This window comes from Schistocerca serialis, chromosome 4 (genome assembly GCF_023864345.2).
Source record: "Schistocerca serialis cubense isolate TAMUIC-IGC-003099 chromosome 4, iqSchSeri2.2, whole genome shotgun sequence".
Classification (NCBI taxonomy): domain Eukaryota; kingdom Metazoa; phylum Arthropoda; class Insecta; order Orthoptera; family Acrididae; genus Schistocerca; species Schistocerca serialis.
The window spans coordinates 799,829,666-799,851,986 of NC_064641.1; the positions used below are offsets into that span (position 1 = coordinate 799,829,666).

General features: G+C 45.2%; 1 protein-coding gene across 5 annotated transcripts in view; it reads right to left on the reverse strand.

Annotated features, from left to right (window-relative positions):
* Window positions 1-21,311, reverse strand: part of LOC126474956 (proline-rich proteoglycan 2-like) — a 90,535-nt gene extending 69,224 nt beyond the window's left edge. For all 5 annotated transcript variants that reach the window (XM_050102479.1, XM_050102477.1, XM_050102478.1 and 2 more), the window contains exons 1-2: window positions 21,200-21,311; window positions 7,520-7,559 (exon numbers count right to left, since the gene is read on the reverse strand). In XM_050102479.1, coding sequence (XP_049958436.1) covers window positions 7,520-7,559; window positions 21,200-21,262 — 103 coding nt within the window. In that variant the 5' untranslated portion in view covers window positions 21,263-21,311. The remainder of the gene's footprint in view (window positions 1-7,519; window positions 7,560-21,199) is intronic.
* Between the last annotated feature and the right edge of the window lie 1,010 nt (window positions 21,312-22,321).

Here is a 22,321-nt window from a genome sequence, read left to right on the forward strand (position 1 = left end):
GAATGCCGTTGATAGCTTGGAACTCGTACAAAACGATCATGTGATTCTCTACTGCTGACGTGAATCGTGGTAGTGACAGAATGCCAGGATTGAGACATCGTATTTGGACGTGTCCATGACCGTACCGTGAATTAAAATTCCCGATTTGTTGATGTATCAGCACGGACTGTTCACTGTGACTACAAGGAATGATGTACCAGTCGTAGACATGCAACAAGGCCTAAGAAGGGTGGATGTAAAAAAATCCCAGTCGACGGAAACGGGAAACAACTGTGACGCATGTCAATGTCAATGAAATTCACGAACAGCTGTGTAACCTAAGATGTTATTTTATTTTTACTTTGAAGGTTACCAGTTTCAGCATTTCACTATGCCATCTTCAGGTCCCATATGCGTCACTACAAATAAACGAAAATATCATATAGAAACATAAATCTCTGGATGTCGTGAATTCAATCGTTGCACTAGTGCTTCACTCGAAGACTTGATAGCAAAAAAGCACACCTGCAGTCCAAGAAGCAATTTCATTAACATTGACAAGTACTTAACCAGCCGATATCCACTATCCATGATGGACCAACAGAGATTGAGTGTCACGCTTTGTCAGTGACAGTGGCAATGAGAGCGCTGTCAGTGAATCCAGATTCTCAACCAGTTTCCGAGCAAACGTTGTGAACAGTGGATATTCTGAGTACAGTATCTGGCAAGGGGCCACTGCTCATTGAGGCACATAAATCTGGACATCTCCAATGGAGCAAACAACACCGAAACTGGACAGTATCTGACTCGATACCTGTAGTGTGTTCCTACTACTCGCAATTTCGTCTGTTTCCAAATGATGCAAAGGCATCGATATGCACCGACGACCCAACGAGACTTTTAACCCTTACTATGGGGTGGGTGTAATTCAATCCGGCGGTGGTTCTGCAAAGTTTGTGGGTGTTTGTCGTACCATGACTTGGGCCCGTTGATTCAGGTTACTGTGAACTTGAACCATGATGTTTATTTCCTCTTTATCGGTGGCCTAGTGTCGTCCCTTGTCCCACAACTACACGATCAGTACTATGTATGCACATACCCCTTTGGGGTGTATAACAATCGTGTACCTGGTTTGAAGAACAGTCAGGCATCCAATCACAAATCAACTGGACTGATAAATCAGAAAATCCAGCAGAAAATGGTTGGGACTGTTTGGAACAGCGAGTGAAACATAGGTATGAACATCTAAGTAATGCTGTAAATCTAAGAGATCCAGTCATTAAAGAGCGGCTTCAGCTGAATGTGGGATACCTGAAGAACCATGTGGACTCTATTACTCGACCAGCTGATACCATTATTGGGGTAACAACAGGTGTTACTTGCTGTTTTGTTTGGTTTGCTTATTAGCTTAGTATACACATAGGGACTCTGTCTGGATATCCACCATTTCTCAAGATACTCGCAAGGTGCGGATGGAACCTTCAAACTCTTGGTCCGTGTCTAACGGCCTCCAGAGAGTCTTTTTGAGCGCCATAGAACGTACGGCGCGGGCACATGATTCCTGCGAATGGAGCCGTGGCAGAGCTGGTCACAAGGCGGTCGATGGGAGGGGCAGTCAGTTACAGCCAGTGGAACCAGCAACATCTCCAGGGCGCCAGTGCTGCACGTGCCACTGGGGCTCAGGTTCATGAGGTTGCCGTAATGGTGCGCTGGGCCTGAAAGTGTTGTGGACAGTTGCTGCACGGAGACGAACGAGCAATCTGTGGGCAAAGCTGGGAGCTAGTTCCTCGAGTAATTAATGCGCTTGGGTATCGTCAGCCGGACGTCACTATGGTCTGCATGGGAAGTGGCCGCTGTGTGGGAACAACAGTCTGATGCAGAAGTTGGTGTCTTTTCCCAACCTGAGGGACAGTGATCCAATTGGAGGTAGCGATAGCGGCTTCTGCAGGTCAAGAGGAGCGCTACCTTCGTGGTTTAGCAGCTGACGGTTCACTACTGGTGGTTTTGTGGTTTATACAGTGCACACGCGGTGTGCTGGGTGTCTGTGCTAATGACAACATCCTGCATAGAAGCCTGTGGTTGTCGAGTAACAAGTTGTGATTGTTTACTGATGGCACGCAGGAATGCACCCGTGTGTATGCTGTGAGCAAGACCAGTACTGATTGTTAACTACACGCTATGCATGTGATTAATTGCATTAATCTCAGAGTGTTTTGTTCAACTACGCCGCGAACGTGATTGCTGAGAATTCATCTTGGTTATTGTTCTATGTGAGCAGTAACCAGTTGTTTTTGTTATTGTGTATAAATTAATAAAAATATACGCATAGGTAGTTTGATTTGAGTTCAGTGTAGCTTGTTTTCGTAGCTATCTGGTGACGGTAGCAATAGTAGAAGACCAATGTTATGCTCCTTCCGTTGCATGAAGGATTGCCAGGCGATATTTCAGTTCCACTTATGTGTTGATCAACTTTTCGTGAGGGATAGGTGTTATGATGCCAGTCATTCGGCATCGTAATGCTGTAATGTTGTTTACTGGCATTCCGTAAACTTAGTACTTGGTGTAATCCCAGAGGAACAAATCCAGTGGTTTTATGTTGGGTGATTGTGGAGGCCAATTGATGCGACCACCAAGCCCAATGCATCTTCCCGGAAATGTTGTATCCAAGCAGGTACGAACCTTTAACCCTCAAATGAGTAGTGTATGTCTGTACATAATAACTAGAATATGTTACCTGCACGTCAAATCTACGGTCATATCTTCTGCCTTATTCACGTCTGTAATCAGGGAAAGGCTTCTGGGATACCCTGTACTTTGATATGAACTGAAATAATTGTAAAATTTAGCCCCACATCTGCACCTCGAACACCACTCCACCTAACTGCTACATGGTACCCCAATGCATTTAAAATAAGGGGAATGTCCTATGTATTTTGGAAAATGCAAGACTCGGAAACTTGAGGAAACGAGGCGGATTCTTTATACCGATAATAACACAAAAACACAATAACACTAACTTCCGAAACTGCTTCGGATATAAAAACACCTATTGGATAGGCGACATCTCAACTCATCTGCAAATCGACTGGGCCAAGACTTACAGGTGCAACAGAAAATAGATTATTATCTCTAAACCCGTCGACACCTCCAGACAACCCACAGATTATGCTGGGATTTCGCAAACATGACATCTTCCCCACTGGTAAATGAAGGATAAGCGGCAGAATATCGCTTATGGCGAAAGCACTTACAAGGGGAAGCTTAACATAGTAAACTAGGGGCTAAGGGAATTCATACCGAAGTCTTATGGCCATACAATTCTAGTACTTCCAGAAGAGTCCAATTACTCTACAGGAAGTATGGTCTGCGATATCTGCTTGGGGAAACCCTCCATCCCCCAAAGTACCATCCTGACTCATTCGTCTCCAGAGACAGAAGATCTTTTCCATGACAGAATAAAACAGGTACAGAGATTAACAAATTTGACGAGTAAATGACTACAGTGGAAAAATCAACGAGTTAGAATTCTTATGAAGCAGCTGGGAGTCTCACCATTGGTGGTGTCCTTGTAGTGCTGTCTCCAAGAGAATCGTTTCAAAGACACTAATGTACCTATGCTAACGGATGATAAGTACTATGTAAAGGACACCTACAACGGGGAAAGGGTTAAGTTGATGTCACCATATTTATTAGAACTAAATATAATTCAGCTGTCCCTGGATTTTATGCAACCCACAACGCCTTCAAATATCAGATACCAGAGTTTCACATTCTCTTGCAAGCTACGTAAAAACTATTAGTCCTACATAAAAAATGAACAGGACCGTTTTGTAGGAAATTTAATGCAGTTAAATTTCGTTCTGGGATGCGTAGCTTTAGAATTATTCAAGAAGTGACCTTCAATTCCGTTTTTCTAGAATAACTCGCAAACTGTGGCCTCCAGCGAAAACGAATCCAAACATAACATTCCGGTACATAACATTTCCTAATTCTTTTCTGTAGGACAAATAGTTTGCGGACAAATAGTTTGCGTGTAGCAAGTGAGAAAATATGAAAATCTCACATGCGATTTTCGAAGGAATTGTGGGCTGATTAACACCCATATGTAGGGGCAACTGAATCACACTGTGTAGTACAGCAATGAAGTAAGTAAAAATATTTTGAACCTCCCGTTTTTAAAATTCTTATTGATGTATAGTTATGCAAAAACATTATAGCCGTTTGTAATCACAATCTTCACTTTGAATTGTTCTAATTGATTTTCACTCTGCAGTGGAGTGTGCGCTGAAATGAAACTTCCTGGCGGATTAAAATTGTGTGCCGGACCGAGCCTCGAACTCAAGACCTTTGCCTATGGCGGACGAGGGCTGTACCGTCTGAGCTCCCCAAACACGACTCACGGTCCCTCCTAATTGCTTTACTTCTGCCAGTACATCGTCGCCTAACATTCAAACTTCACAGAAGCTCTCCTGCGAAAGTTGCAGGACTAGCATTACTGGAAGAAACGATATTGCGGAGACATGGCTTAGCCACAGCCTGGGGGATGTTTCCAGAATGAGATTTTCACTCTGCAGCGGAGTGTGCGCTGCCAGCAAGTTTCACATCAGCGCACACTCCTCTGCAGAGTGAAAATATCGTTCTGGAAACATCCCCAGGCTATGGCTAAGCCATGTCTCCGCGATATCTTTTCTTCCAATAGCGCTAGTTCTGCAAGGTTCGCAGGAGAGCTTCTGTGAAGGTTGGAAGGTCGGAGACGAGGTACTGTCAGAAGTAAAGCTGTGGGGACGGGGCATGATCTCGTGTTTGGGTAGCTTAGACGGTAGAGCAATTGTCCGCCAAAGGCAAAGGTCTCGGGTTCAAATCTCGGTCTGGTACGTAGTTTTAACCTGTCCTATACCTTCCCCCTCCACAGCAACGAACGTTAAGAATGATTATCATTCTGCTACTCCATCACAAAGACCCATTTACTGTCTGGTACAAGTCTCTCCACTCCAGAGGGAGATCAACGAGGCACTGAACAAGACGTGGCGGCTTATTATTGAATGTTTACAGCAAACGTCAATTGCCAGCTGGTGGATACTGATGGCACAGGATCCCCAGACACCTGCCGTGAGGTTGCCGTCGGTATAGAAAGAACAAATCTGGTCACTATGCATAGAAATACATTAAATGAATGTGAAAATATGGGGTTCAGGCTGCTGTACAGTTTTTATCATTACTTTAGCTCACATGACTACTCGTGGGAAAGGTTCCCACAGCCGAACATTATGGTCTGATAATATAATTGCTTACAAATTTCAAACTACACTGAAGGATGCTGATCTAGCACTTGTGAAAACGGACATACTTCACAAAAACTAGTATGAAATGTCATAAATTACTGTAATCGACACTATCTACTTCCAAGAATGAACTACTTGTTCGTTCAGTGTGTTCTCACACTGACTCAGAAAGCAAAATTAAAGAGGTGGTTGTTTTAGCATGCGATCAAATCCCATTAATTGCTTTTAAATGTTCCAGAAATCCATCACAAACATATGCACAAAGTCAATCATGACATTTTAAGCCGCCTAGTTCCAAAATATGAAACTACTCAACTTAGCAAAATTCCAACGCTCTTACAGTCCTCAAATTTTTCTATTCCCCACTGCTGCATCACCTTAGTGATTCGCGGAAAACCAGCGAGGATCTATCACCAAAGTGACCGCAAATGTCTCTAAGTCTCCACTGGGACAATGAAACAGTCACTTGCAAAATGTAATCGCGAACACTTACGTTGACAAATTACTGATTGTGGTTCACTGGAGTCCAAAATCACAAGCAAAAGACCTCGAGTGCAGCTGCGCCGGTTTCTACCATTTTTGCCTTAAATTTGAAAAATGGCTCTCATTCGCAACAACACAACAATTAAGTTTGGAACTTTGTGGATCAATCATTTTGTGACCTTATAAATCTAGTTTCAGTAATTCAATTACTACAGTAAAAAAACGGTATTTAATAGCCACATCTTAACATATTAAACAATAAAAAGAAGCTGAATAACTAATGTCCGGTATAATTTGGCCTAAAGCGTTTTTATATTCTTGTTTTGAGGATGTCATCGGACCTTTCATTTGCAGCACCACATTTCAATTAAAATTGATTTTATTTGTTGTCACTTCAAGTAACAAGTGATAGTACGACTAAATACATCTTTCAGCGAAGGATCTGGAATATAGGAAGATACGGATCATGTAGCATGACACGGTACTATCATTATATGTGGCTTGCTGCGTTGTTGAATTCTGGCTTAATTATCTTAGCAAGTTACATCAAAGCTTCATTCACCATTCGTCTGTACACTGCAGACTTCGTAGTACTCGTTAGCAAACAGACGGTAATATTTCTGTTTGGTAAACGATAGCGTATACACGAAAACCGCGTATCGTTTATCTGCAAAATAGCGGCGTAACTAAACATTATCACAGTGGAGTTCTTTCTGGTCTGTGTGTAAAATGTTACTGATATCAGAGCTGTTACTCTGTTTATTCTACTTCCAGATGCTCTCAGAATAATATGTTCGCAAATGTGACAACGTTCTCTTGCTATTATGGTATATTTAACTGGAACTGCAGTGGCCTGTGCCCTGAAATCCTTCCAGAGTGAAACACACTCGAGTCAAAAGTTAAATTCTTTATTTATTTCCTGCTTATTTTTTCAGAAATAAATACAGAAATCGTCTTTGCGTGTTAACCCGCTGCAGTAATAACTCCGTCTTCGAACAGTATGTACGTACCGTGTATTTTTCTCCATATATGTGAGCCCCCACATAAACGGGGTAGTCAAATGAGAATGAGACAGATGAAAAAGCGTAAGTAAACTGTTTATTATATCAAAAATGATGGCAATAACTGTTAACACTTTTATCCCACTGCGAGGCAAGGCGTTCAATGCATCCATGGAAAAATGTTAGCGGTTGCCTACGGAATCACGACTGTACCCAGATAAACGCAAATCTACGTCCACTAATGTCTTTCTTCAGGGCTCCCAAAATACGGAAACCACATGGGAGGAGGTTGCGTCTGTATGGCGGATGTGTGAGGGCTTCCCAGTGAAACTTCTGCAGCGTGGTGGAAACAACCTTAGCAACATGTGGGTGAGTACGCTGCACATCTTCCATACAGTCCCGAACTCGTCTTTGTACTGCAGCCAACAAATAGTTTCTACTACAAAGAGCTTTTGATTATCGTTTTTCATCCAGAGTAAGAAGCTACAACTTTAATGCTCCATGAGCTCAAAATGTCTTGCATACCAAAATAGTTTTATTAAGGAATGGTCCATTGTACAAACAACTAGTTTCAATGATAATTCACTTAGCATACTGTGATATTTCGAAACTAGTTCGACATGAATTTACATACGGTGGAAACGCCATCTCGAGCTACAGGCAAGACAGAACAGAACTTATGTACAGTAGCATCTGACCTAAGCGTCAGTTCTCCGAACAGTATTATAATAAGGTACACTCACGTACTGCGTTATTGGATGCTACTCAACTCACCTGCACCCTGGGGTACAGCCAATCCCAATCCCACGGTCACCTGAAACAACAAGTTATACATAACTACGAAGTCTTTCAGTAACGGATGTGTTGTATGAAATGTTCTCGGTGCACTAATTGTTTTAACCCTGTGGCGCCTACTGTCCACTTAAGTGGATAGCCGTTAATGGTCGCTTCTTTGGCGTTTTCAGTCAGGCATGAGGCCGTAGAGGCATCCCCACTACAGTGGGGACTCCCTGCTGGTGTTATGCCATGCATGCATTTGAAAATGCTAGAGAAGTTACCATTAAAAGCTGTCCATTGCATTGAAAACGTTACACCAAAGAGTTAATTCTCTACAAAAATCCGAGCTTCAAACAATATCCAGCATTTTCTTCCTCATAAAACCTCCTAAATGTGAAAGAAGTGTCTGAATCGCACACATCACCTTTAAATGCGATGCCACTTGTGAAAGACGAAAACCTAATGTCGGCATCTACTGTCGTAACCAGTTTACATACGAAAATCTAAATCGATTTTTCCAGCCCCGTCACATATCGGTTTTACACACACGTGGTCTGTTCAGTCAGTACGGTGACTGTTTCTCTTCAGTGACTTATTTGAGGGTGGGGAGCAATGGGTTGGAGAGGTGGTGAAAACTTCTCGCTGAATCTATTTCTAATTCTCGTTCTTGTCCTACGCTGTATAAAAGTTCACTCCGACAAGATTAGTCGAAATTTTTAAAGGCGAGTATAAACCTGACACCTGTAACACGTTGCAAACGGTACAGCGTTTACAAGTGAGCAAATATAGATTGAAGAAGTTCCAGAGTAGATTTTGGGGAGTTTAAGTGACAACCAGAAGCGGTATTCCAAAATCGGTTTACGAAAACCGGATTTGGGAAACCTACGTAAACGTAGTGGCAGATGAACTACACTCATGTTCATAAAGTAAGGATAGTGCTGACAGATGGTGAAACAACGCTCTGGTGGGCGGTTTGCGGGTTTAAATCACCTAAAAATATGACCATGCGGTGCATTTGACCTGCGGTCGTTGCACGGTGGCGCTGGCAGCAGTCCACATACGCAGAGGTGTGTTGGTGCATCTCAGAGTACGGTGGAGCGAGTAAGTGTGCAGACGCTTTCAGATGTGCTAATGGTGACTGTGTGTTGAAAATGGCTCAAAGAACACGTATCGATGACGTTATGAGGGTAGAATACGACGGCGACTGGAGGCTGGTCAGAAACAGCAGGTCGTAGCAGAGACCCTCCGAGTGACAGAAAGTGTGATCTCAAGATTTTGGCAACGATTCCAGCAGACAGGAATCGTGTCCATGCGCTACAGCACTGAACGTCCACAGTGTACAGTACCACAAGAACACCGATATCTCACCATCAGTGCCCGCAGAAGGCCACGGAGTATGCAGGTAGCCTTGCTCGGGACCTTACTGCAGTCACTGCAACAGTTGTCTCCAGACACAGACGACTGAACAGACATGGGTTATTCGCCCAGAGACCTGCAAGGTGCATTCCACTGACCCCTGGTCACTGGAGAGCCCGTAAAACCTGGTGTCATGAGCACAGTACATGGTCACTGGACCAGTGGTCACAGGTTATGTTCACGGACGAGTCCAAGTACAGTCTAGAGAGTGATTCTCACCGGGTTTTCATCTGGCATGAATCAAGAACCAGATACCAACCCCTTAACGTCCTTCAAAGAGACCTGCATGGAGGTTGTGGCTTGACGGTGTGGGGTGGGCTTATGACCGGTGCACGTACACCGCTGCATGTCTTTGACAGAGGAACTGTAACAGGTCAGGTGTATCGGGACGTCATTTTGCACCACTATGTCCGCCTTTTCAGGGGTGGAGTGGGTCCCATCTTCCTCCTGATGGATGATAACGCACGGCCCCACCGAGCTGCCATCGTGGAGGAGTACCTTGAAACAGAAGATATCAGGCAAACGGAGTGGCCTGCCTGTTCTCCAAACCTAAACCTCATCGAGCACGTCTGGGATGTTCTCGGTCGACGTATCGTTGCACGTCTTCAAACCCCTATGACACTTCAGGAGCTCCGTCAGGCACTGGTGCAAGAATGGGAGGCTATACTCCAGCAGCTGCTCGACCACCTGATCCAGAGTATGCCAACCCGTTGTGCGGCCTGTGTACGTGTGCATGGTGATCATATCGCATATTGATGTCGGGGTACATGCGCAGGAAACAGAGGCGTTTTGTAGCACATGTGTTTAATCTGCGTCATGTATGTTCCCTATGTGCTAATGCTTTTAGCGCCAGTTTTGTGTAGTGCCACGTTGTGTGGCACCACATTCTGCAATTATCTTTGATTTATGAGCATGAGTGTAGATGTGGTAGCGACCACTGTGACCAGAGATTACACTGGAAACAATCATATATCGTCCGCGGTGTTTTTGTTTCTATCGCAATGTGTAATTCGTGGCCTATTCTTATGCAGTTTATCACAGTCTTTTATGTGTGGTTCCATCACTTCGATAGTCACCCTTGCTTCCCTGACGATGTACGTCGAAAACTCAGATTTTTGTAGAGAACTAGCTGTTCCCAGCCACGCATTGCTGTGGCTGGGTCTGGTTACAATGAACAGAAAGAAAAATTACAAACGCACTCGTTTCTAATACGTATGGAAATTGGATATATGTCTCTTCCTTCTCCTTTCCATCCTCTCTGACCATCTTCTCTCCCCCCCCCTCTCTCTCTCCATCTCCTCCTGTGCCACTCTCCACCCTCCCCCCTCCCCCCCTCAATCACCTCCACCCTCTTTCTTTGTCCACCTACTGCTGCCCAGGACATCTCTCTCCCCGTCTCTCTGTTCATCACCTTCTACCCCATCTCTGTCCCTCCTCTTATCCCTCTCAATCCCCTCCTGCCTTTCTCTCTCTCCCTCTCTCAACCCATCACCTCCTCCACCCTTTGTCCATCTTCTCCTCCCCTCTCTCTCCATCTTCTCCTAGCTCTCTCCCTCTGTCCATCACCTCCCCTCTTCTCTGCCCATCTTCTCCTCCTCTCTCCATCCCCTCCTGCGCCTCTCACACCACTTTCTCGTTCATCATCTCCTGCCCACTTTCTCAGTTCATCTTCTCTTTTCCACTCTCTAGCTCGTCCCACCTTCACTCTTTGTCCATCTCCTCCTTTCCACTTTCTGTATATATTTCCTCTCATCCCTTGTCCATCTCCTCTTCGCCCCTGTCTGATCCTGAGCCTCATTTATTGTTATAATCGGTTCTGTAGCAGTATCCAAATCATAAGCCGATAATCCATAAATACAACTTTCCTATTTGCTAAGAACGTTTCACTAACATATACACAAAAAAAAAAAAAAAAAAAATTGCGTCACCTTGGTTGCGAGAGTTCCGGAACCTGTACAGAAAAGTAGAACCGAGATCAATGTAAACGTCATTTCCGCCATTTTATTGCTCACGAAAACCACGCATTACTTGTTGTACCACCATACAGTGAGACCTTCAGATTTGGTGCTCCAGACTGCTGTACGCACTGGTACCTCTAATACCCAATAGCACTTCCTGTTTTATTGATGCATGCCTGTATTTGTCGTGGCGTACTATCTACGAGTTCATCAAGGCACTGTTGGTCCGCACTGTCCCACTCCTCTACGGCGGTTCGGCGTAGATCCCTCAGAGTGGTTGGTGGGTCACGTTGTCCATAAACAGCCCTTTTCAGTCTATCCCAGACATGATCGATAGGGTTCATGTCTGTAGAACATTGAGCCGTGTGTCGACTCATGCTACACCTTGTATTTCCCAACTTGTGGTGTGGCTTGTAGTAACCGTAACCACTGTGTTTGTCAGCTTTGGTAGCAGAGCGTGGTTACGGTCTCTTGGTCAGTTGCTTACTGTCGAGTTCGAGAAATTGTTTCACTGTCTGAAATCTTTTGTGGTGCAAAAGCTGATTTGCTCTGTTTCAGCGTCCTAGTAATTACGGAACCGCGAAAGTGCCCTGGAATAAACTTGTTGAAGAGGGAACATTTGTTGTATGAATTGGCCATCCGCCAGCAGCCCATGGGAGGAAGTGTGTCGGAGCTGGCAGCGCGTTTACGGTCTGCACTTTCGTCTCCGGTGGTCATCACGCCTGAAGTGATTGGTGAGTGTAAGACGGCAGCAAAATTCTTAGAGGATGCTCAGCCTAGTGGCAGGCAATTAGATAGCGTGCGGGCGCAGTTAGCTCACCTCGGTAATCGGATACGTGACTTAGGGTCAGTTGAATTAAGTGGCTCAGATAACTCGAAACACAATTGGTTTTGTGTTGATCAACCGCGTCCGTTAGCTTCCGAGCATTACCCTCTGGTCTTTAACCTCTGGTAGCTCATTGGTTGTCAGCTTCGAATAGTCCCTTCAACCTTGCTCATCTTGTGACGCATAGCTCGGTGCCTTCTACTGCGTAGAGATGTCGGATTGCCAGTGGCATGTTTCCTCTGCGTGGTTGAAGCCCGAGAGGGTATCTCGCTAGATCTTAAACTTCTGGTAGCTCATTGGTTGTCCGCTTCGAATAGTCCCTTCAACCTTGGTCATCTTGTGAGGCTTAGCTCGGTGCCTTCTACTGTGTAGAGATGTCGGATTGCCTGTGGAATGTTTCCTCTGCATGCTTGAAGCCCGAAAGGGTATCTCGCTATTTTTCGTTGCTGGCTTAGCAACGGCTGTGAGTTGGTCGTCTTGTCGGTCTTAGGTTGGTGCCGTCCCGGGGCAGGGATGTCGAGGTAGCCTGAGGGCATGATTCCCCTGCAGGGGTGGGTCCGACCGAGTGTATCGCCTGCGGCCTTTCGTGGCCATTGTCTTGTGCCTTTTAGAAGCTGCTAGTTAGTTTATTTCGCGATATCACCCTCCGGCTTCTAGTTTGAGGGGAGGAGGTTGAGCCGTGTATCGACTCGTGCTACACCTTGTATTTAGATTGCATTGGTTTTCTTCTTCCCATGACTTGTTTGTTTGATATGTTGTCTGTCATTAAGTGGCTGCTTGGTTGTCTTTTCCCTCTGCTATCGATATCTCCACTTGCTTCCGGGAAACTGCTATGACCGATTGTAACCTCGTGTGGTGGCGCGGAAGTAGGGGCGGAGTGCGCTGAGAGAGTCTGGTGGACACGGGAGGGCAGTGTGGCTCGCCAGCGCGGACTAGCCGTGGTCGGTTGTACCGAGTCGCCCCGTGATGTTTGTCGGTTGTGTGTAACGAGCGGGCGAGTTGACAGAAGAGCTCCCCGAGGGTTGGTTGTATACAGAATCGCCCCACGAGTAGTTGCTGTGGTGTCACCGCCAGACACCACACTTGCTAGGTGGTAGCCTTTAAATCGGCCGCGGTCCGGTAGTATACGTCGGACCCGTGTGTCGCCACTGTCAGTGATTGCAGACCGAGCGCCGCCACACGGCAGGTCTAGAGAGACGTCCTAGCACTCGCCCCAGTTGTACAGACGACTTTGCTAGGAAGGGTTCACTGACAAATACGCTCTCATTTGCCGAGACGATAGTTAGCATAGCCTTCAGCTACGTCATTTGCTACGACCTAGCAAGGCGCCATTACCAGTTTATATTGAGATTGTAAAACATGTACCCTCAAGAGCGATGTACACCAATTATGGATTAAAGTTAAGTATTCCAAGATCTTCGTACTTATTTTGCAATTCTCAAGACATTGTCCTGTTCCAGACCTCACGCCAGTCTGCGTGAGCTTAAACGCGTGCCTTTCGGCTACCTCCGAGTGGCTTGGCTGTCTTGCTAAGTCACTACAGTTGCTGTTCATTTCACCTTGGTGGGACGTTAACAAGCTTCTTTAAGTCCTCCGTTTCAACACTGGAGTTTGAAAAGGAGACACCTAACATGAAGGAGCGGTCACTACCCGTCAACGTTGCAGAGAAGACGTGAACTCCGGTGACAGAGCGTGTTGTCGCGTGACCGTGGCGTGTTGGGTACACTGGCGACGCGTGCGCGGTCGGATGTGTGGATCCTTGCCATGGGAGGTCGTGTATGCCTGTTCGAGCGTAATTGCATGTTAAGTTAGTGGAAGGTTTGATCATTAAGTAATAAGTTTGCGTAACCAGTGTCTCTTCTGCCTTGTGGCCTCCGGCGATCGGGTTTCCTGTCCCTGGCACCGGTGTAATTGAAGTTGTTTCGCTATTATGTCGTGTGTTATGAGTAAATTCATGCTTCTTGTTGGTTGATCATGTGGTCGCTCATTCAGGACTGTGTGGTGTAATGTTTCCTTGCACGAGGTTAGCTCTAATTCTGTTAGCAAGTTAAGCCATCTTATTACAAGTTTTCGCTGGCTAAAAGTCGGTGCAGTGACCAGCCTGAGAGTGGCAATTGTGTTTACGGGCGTATTTAAATTGGTCAGTATTCTGCCTAGCCTGAGCATCCCTGAGTGAGTGATTTGTGGCCGCCTTACACGGGTCCGTCATATCTGTTATGTTCTAATGATATTCCAGGACACTTTTGTTTAAAAACCTTTTAAATTCCCCCATTCCTTTATTGCCATTAATCGTGTGTTTGCTGAGGCTTTTGATTTTTTCTTTTTTAATGGCGGTGTGGGTAGCTTCACTACCTCACCGAACTTTATTAACAAAGTTCTGTATTTACTATAGTAACCTGTTGACTAATGTTCTTTAAAATTTTTAAACTGTTGTATTGCTATAAAGTACTTGATTGCCGTAAGCGGCGTGTTTTGAAAGGCTATTACTGCCGTACTGTTAGCTTCTGCTTTTTTTTTAATTTTAAACTGTTGTATTGCTATAAATGACTTGATTGCCGTTTTTAAAAGAAATTTTTGAACTGTTGCATTGCTGTAAATTACTTGATTGCCGTTAGCGGCGTGCTTTGGAAAGGTTGTTGATTGCCGTACTGTCACTTCCATTTTTTTAAAAAGAAATTTTTTTAAAATTGTTGTATTGCTATAAATGATTTGATTGCCGTTAGCGGCGTGTTTAAAAGGCTGTTTATTGCCGTATTGCTAGTTTCTGTAAGATATGAATAAAACATCTGTGTGTGAGAATCTCAACTCGACAGTAAACTACTAGAAATTTGGCCCCGTTTCCCAACTTGTGGTGTGGCTTGTAGTAACCGTAACCACTATGTGTGTCAAACATGCTGTCCTCTCTAGTAGAGCGATGTCGTTATCCTGAAGGGAATCATTCACAAGATATGCACGATGGGGGCGCGAATTGTCGTCCATGAAGACGAATGCCTCACCAATATGCTGCCGGGATTGTTGCACTATCGGTCGGAGGATGGCATTCACGTGTCGTACAGCCGCTACTGCGCCTTCCATGGCCACCAGCGGCGTACGTCGGCCGACATAATGCCACCCCAAAACAGCAGGGAACCTCCACCTTGCTGCACTCGCTGGACAGTGCGTCTAACACGTTCAGCCTGACCGGGTTGTCTTCGACGATTGTCTGGTTGAAGGCATATGCGACACTCATTGGTGAAGAGAACGTGATGCCAATCCTGAACGGTCGATTCGGCATGTTGCTGGGCCCATCTGTACCGCACTGCATGATGTCGTGTTTCCAATGATGGACCTCGCCATGGACGTAGGGAGTGAAGTTGCGCATCATGCAGCCTACTGCGCACAGTTTGAGTGGTAACACGATGTCCTGTGGCTGCACGAAAAGCATTATTCAACATGATAGCTTTGCTGGCTCCGAGCCATAATCCGTAGGTAGCGGTCATCCACTGCTGTAGTAGCCCTTGGGCGGTCTGAGCGAGGCATGTCATTGACAGTTCCTGCCTCTCTGTATCTCCTCCAGGTCCGAACAACATAGCTTTGGTTCACTCCGAGACGCCTGGACACTTCTTTTGTTGAGAGCCCTTCCTGGCAGAAAGTAACAATGCGGACGCGATCGAACCGCGGTATTGACCGTCTAGGCATTGTTGAACTACAGACAACACGAGCCGTGTACCTCCTTCCTGGCGGAATGACTGGAACTGATCGGCTGCTGGACCCCTTCCGTCTAATAAGCGCTGCTCATGCATGGTTACATCTTTGGGCGGGTTTAATGACAATACTGAACACACTGTGTCTGTGATGCAATATCCACATTCAACATCTACACTCCTGGAAATGGAAAAAAGAACACATTGACACCGGTGTGTCAGACCCACCATACTTGCTCCGGACACTGCGAGAGGGCTGTACAAGCAATGATCACACGCACAGCACAGCGGACACACCAGGAACCGCGGTGTTGGCCGTCGAATGGCGCTAGCTGCGCAGCATTTGTGCACCGCCGCCGTCATTGTCAGCCAGTTTGCCGTGGCATACGAGCTCCATCGCAGTCTTTAACACTGGTAGCATGCCGCGACAGCGTGGACGTGAACCGTATGTGCAGTTGACGGACTTTGAGCGAGGGCGTATAGTGGGCATGTGGGAGGCCGGGTGGACGTACCGCCGAATTGCTCAACACGTGGGGCGTGAGGTCTCCACAGTACATCGATGTTGTCGCCAGTGGTCGGCGGAAGGTGCACGTGCCCGTCGACCTGGGACCGGACCGCAGCGACGCACGGATGCACGCCAAGACCGTAGGATCCTACGCAGTGCCGTAGGGGACCGCACCGCCACTTCCCAGCAAATTAGGGACACTGTTGCTCCTGGGGTATCGGCGAGGACCATTCGCAACCGTCTCCATGAAGCTGGGCTACGGTCCCGCACACCGTTAGGCCGTCTTCCGCTCACGCCCCAACATCGTGCAGCCCGCCTCCAGTGGTGTCGCGACAGGCGTGAATGGAGGGACGAATGGAGACGTGTCGTCTTCAGCGATGAGAGTCGCTTCTGCCTTGGTGCCAATGATGGTCGTATGCATGTTTGGCGCCGTGCAGGTGAGCGCCACAATCAGGACTGCATACGACCGAGGCACACAGGGCCAACACCCGGCATCATGGTGTGGGGAGCAATCTCCTACACTGGCCGTACACCACTGGTGATCGTCGAGGGGACACTGAATAGTGCACGGTACATCCAAACCGTCATCGAACCCATCGTTCTACCATTCCTAGACCGGCAAGGGAACTTGCTGTTCCAACAGGACAATGCACGTCCGCATGTATCCCGTGCCACCCAACGTGCTCTACAAGGTGTAAGTCAACTACCCTGGCCAGCAAGATCTCCGGATCTGTCCCCCATTGAGCATGATTGGGACTGGATGAAGCGTCGTCTCACGCGGTCTGCACGTCCAGCACGAACGCTGGTCCAACTGAGGCGCCAGGTGGAAATGGCATGGCAAGCCGTTCCACAGGACTACATCCAGCATCTCTACGATCGTCTCCATGGGAGAATAGCAGCCTGCATTGCTGCGAAAGGTGGATATACACTGTACTAGTGCCGACATTGTGCATGCTCTGTTGCCTGTGTCTATGTGCCTGTGGTTCTGTCAGTGTGATCATGTGATGTATCTGACCCCAGGAATGTGTCAATAAAGTTTCCCCTTCCTGGGACAATGAATTCACGGTGTTCTTATTTCAATTTCCAGGAGTGTATTTTCAGGAGTTCTTGGAACTGGGGTGAATCCACGACATTATCAGCACCCATGAACATGGAATTATAATCACCATCACATTCGATAAATTAAAGAGAAATGGCCCGAAATCTGCAAGAACAAACACGAAAGCTGGCTCTGTCATTACGAAGGATCGTACTGCACAGAGATCTACCAACTGAAAAGCCTGGGACGCCATATCCTAGGGTCCAGGTTACGACATTTTTGTTACAAGTACTGCCTTCAGGAAGTCATCGCAGAGTTCTGCTGTCCGCGGAGAATAGAAAATAAGTTTAATATCTCCAACTGTTATAAAAATCACGTAAAAATCTGAAATTCGCCAACGATGTAGCATGTCAAATATCTGTTCTCAGTTTTACTTAGGACTGGGGTTTCGTTAGTTTTTAATTTTTTAAATTAATGAACTTTATCTTTCAGGTAACTTTCAAACTAAGCGCTGATGTTTAGGGTTTAGGTTAGGTTGTTTGGGGGAAGAGACCAAACAGCGAGGTTATCGGTCTCATCGGATTAGGGAAGGAAGTCGGCCGTGCCCTTTCAAAGGAACCATCCCGGCATTTGCCTGGAGCGATTTAGGGAAATCACGGAAAACCTAAATCAGGATGGCCGGACGCGGGATTGAACCGTCGTCCTCTCGAATGCGAGTCCAGTGTGCTAACCACTGCGCCACCTCGCTCGGTAAAGCGCTGATGTAAACAGATTAGTATTATATTAAATCATATTATATATTTATTATTATTGTCATTAAAATCATTGGCTATGTAGCATATTATAAGTAGTGATGACAACAAGTTTTATTTGTTACGGGAGGCCCCCTTTCCGTAGGACTATCACCAGCACCTGCTGTATGAAGCAGACCCGGCAACGGAGACATAGGAACGATTAGACTGCGCACCCCCCTGTTTCTGCCATGTTGAGGTTTGAAATCAGCCTTTGAGTCTTGTGACGGAGAGCAAAAAGGCGAGTTTCTAACATCACGTATTGTGCGAAGTAGAGCTGACGTTTACGATTTTCCTCATTTGTTGAACGACTTGTATTAGTAACACTCATGTAGTAGTATAATTAACGCAACTTGTCCATTTCCAGTATTAGTACGATAGTTATCATCTTTACGTTTGTCCATGTGTAACGATAAGAAACATTTTAAACCCTGCGTGAAAGATTTTTATGTTGCAAGCAATAGAATTACAGTTCTTCGCTGAATTCCTGTATTTGTATCAAAGTGAGTCAATTAGTTCGCTGCTACCACAGGAGTAAAAAAGAAAACATAGGTTTGACAGAAAGTATTTAGTCTTTGACAACTCCTCAACAATACATGTGAAATATTTTATTATGCTTTTATAAGAAATGAGATACGTCTCTGTTCCATAATGCCCGGTTTTTACAAAAATAAGCGATTATATTCTATGAGTTTCATTGAGTCCAGTACAGACAGCGAAACAATGTTAACATAAGAAGCATGCTGTATTAGAAAATGAGTATTGAGTTTGATATTAACATCCTGTCGTCTCAAAATTTTTGTCATCCATCAAGCTTTGGACGTGAGGTGCAAGGTCTATATATCATTCATCAAGGTTTTTTTTTTTTTTTTTTTTTTTCATGCGAAGCCGGTGCATGGCGATAACAGTCAGGGCCGGCAATGGCGGTGCTCGGTCGTTGCTAGAGCACTGGTTATTCTTCGTGTTTTACTGTCCCTGTAAATACATATCGGTAAAACGAATATCTCACTAGAGTAACTGTGAACCGCCACGGCGAAAGGGCACATAAAATTCCGTTTTAAAAAGTCATTTTGTTTGCAGTGGGTAACAAACTGAAACTTTTAGTTGGCATTGGGTGTCACATGAAAGACGTGATTAGCAATATCTGTTTGAGGTGACTCCACGTTCACATTGCAAAAAACTGAACTGCAAGTATCTGCTGAAACACCAGAAAAAATGAGCCTGATGACTCCTAGGAGGGACGCCCTATATACAGGATGATTGAGTTGCCCCTAACTGTGGGTTTTATGCAACTTGCAACGCCTTCAAAAAGGACATTCGAACTTTTCATATTCTCTCACTCAGTATGCGCAAACTTTTGGTTCTACAGAAAGAATGAACAGGACCTTTTTGTAGGAAACTTCATGTGCTTAAATTTTGTACTCGGACGCGTTATTGCTGGAGGCCACAGAGTTTGAGTCACGGAATAAAAATACATTTGAAGGTCATTTTTGTTGGTTTATCTTGAATAATTCGACCACTACGACTTCTAACGAAAATGTACTCCACCACAAAATTTATCCACATTAAAGTTCCTACAAAAAGGTCCACTTTATTTTTTTCTGCAGCACTAACAGTTTGCGTATAGCAAGCGAGAGAACATGGAAATCTAACACGTGGTCTTTGAAAGCGTTGCAGGTTTCATAAAACGCATAGGTAGGGGCAGCTGAATCACCCTGTAAACAGGATATTACAAAAAAGTATTCTATATTTTCAGAGGAAACAAAAGGAAAATTCAGAGTAGGAATTAAAATTCATGGAGAAGACATAAAAGTTTGAGGTTTGCCGATGACATGGTAATTCTGTCAGAGACAACAAAGGACTTGGAAGAGCAGTTGAAGGGAATGGACAGTGTCTTGAAAGGAGGACATAAGATGAACATCAACAAAAGCAAAACGAGGATGATGGAGTGTGGTCGAATTAAATCGGGTGATACTCAGGGAATTAGGAAATGAGACATTTCCAGTAGTAGATGAGCTTTGCTATTTGTGGATCAAAATAACTGATGATAGTCAAAGTAGACATGATATAAACTGTAGATGCAATGGCAAGGAAATCGTTTCAGAAGAAAACAAATTTGTTAACTTCGCGAATAGATTTAAGTGTCAGGAAGTCATTTCTGAAAGTATTTCTATGCAGTGTATCCATGTACGGAAGTGAAACATGGACGATAAATAGTTTAGACAAGAAGAGAATAGAAGGTTTCGAAATGTGATGCTACAGAAGAATGCTGAAGATCAGATGGGTAGATTACATAAGTAATGAGGAGGTATTGAATAGAACTGGGGAGAAGAGAAATTTGTGGCAGAACTTGACTAGAAGAAGGGGTCGGTTGATTGGACATGTTCTGAGGCATCAACGGATCACCAATTTAGCATTGGAGGGCAGCGTGGAGGGTGAAAATCGTAGAGGGAGACCAAGATACGCTAAGCAGATTCAGAAGGATGTAGGTTTCTGTAGGTACTGGGAGATGAAGCAGCTTGCACAAGATAGATTAGCATGGAGAGCTGCATCAAACCAGTCTCTGGACTGAAGACCACAATAACAACAACATTTTCAGAGATGACAGTGTGCACTGAAACAAAACAAAAATGTCCAGTATACATGGCCCTAAAATGCATATCTTACGAGCTATTGGCACTTTCTGATCTTTACTACCTTGAAACACATGTTCTTTTCAACAAGCGCACATAACCCAAGATATGTGTTTTAGACGCAATGTTTACTGAACTTTTTTCGTTGTCCATTTCCATATTTTGGTGGCGCGAAGACTGTTCCATAAAATTTGTGGCCTGCAGCAGCATATATTCGACCTCTTCTTCCAACATTTTAGCTGAATATTGTACAGAGTGAGCTCACTCTGAAGATGCCTGGACGGTATACAGCCGAAATATTAGAAGAAGATGTCGAATTTATGCGGCTGCATGGCCGAAATTTTATGGAACTTTTTTCATTGTTTTGTTCGATTGTACTGCCTCTCAAACTACAGAAGTTTCTTTTTTAACACGATCATATTTATCATTCGATTCATATTAAAAATAAGTAGTGGCAAATAGAAGACCATTCGCACCCGTTTGGTAACTCTATCAGTCCTTAGCTTGAGCGTGTAAATTCACTAATCCCAAAGAACTTCACCTGCGGAACTGAATATTTCTTTCCGTCACATATGTGACCAAACGCTACGCGAGATTTCGCCACTGTAATAAAGAAACCTTTGCTGAAACTACTGCAGCTATGTTCACATGAACTGAACAGTGTTCCAGAAGTAGCGTGCAACGGGATACCGCCGCTCTCGTCAGCTGATCGAGATGTCGGTTTCAACATAATGACGTCACGCGTGGTCTGTATTATCTACTGTCTAATCCCAGTAAGAATCACGCGGTGGACGTGGAAGCGAGCGGAGGATGTGGACTCACTCACCAGGCAGACTGCGACGGCAGCCCCCAGCCAGAGCGGGGGCGGGCTGTGTCGGACTCTCCCCATGGTGAGCACTGCTGCAGCTCTAACAGCGGCATGCCTCCAGACTCGCTTTTATACCCTTCCGGCGGAAACTTGGTTGCCCGGGTATCATTTTTATTGCACTTTTTTTTTGCTGCTGACCTGGCCGTCCAGCTGCTGACAGCTGAGGTCACAGAGCGCCACGCACGGTGCACTCGCAACAGAGTGTCAAATTTTCGCATAACACAGTTTGTCATTATCACTGCACGAAAGTTAATGACAGAGTTTTACGGCGAGCGCCCGCAAATCTGATCCAGACGTTTCCACACATCCTCTGTGCTAAGAGCTATTCCTGTAACATCTGTAATAGCTGGATACACGGAAAATACCTCGGGTAAGTATTCACTCTTCTCATCAGCATCTACGCCATCGACCAGCCGCTGACCCCAAATACAAGAGATTTCGGAAATCGCTCAAATAGAATATGAACCACTTAAAGTAGTAGATGAGTTTTGCTATTTGGGGAGCAAAAAAACTGGTGATGGTCAAAGTAGAGAGGATATAAAAAGTAGATGAGCTCTGGCAAGGAAAGCGTCACTGAAGAAGTTTGTTAAGATCGAGTATAGATTTAAGTGTCAGGAAGACTTTCCTGAAAGTATTTGTATGGAAGTGAAACATGGACGATGAATAGTTTAGACAAGAAGAGAATAGAAGTTTTCGAAATGTGATGCTACAGATGAACGGTGAAGATGAAATGGCTAGACCATATAACTGAAGACGTACTAAACAGAACTGGAGAAGAGATGAATTTGTGGGGGCAACTTCACTAGAAGAAAGGATTGGTTGGTAGGACACGTTCCGAGGCATCAAGGGATCACCATTTTAGTATTAGAGGGAAACGTGGAGGTTAAAAATCGTAGAGGGAGACCAAGAGATGAATACGCTAAGCAGATTCAGAAGGATGTAGGTTGCTGTAGTTACTCGGAGGTGAAGAAGCATGGACAGGATAGAGTAGCATGGAGAACTGCATCAAACCAGTCTCTGGACTGAAGACCACAACAACAACAACACCGACGTATTTTCCATAACGCGCATTACCAAGGG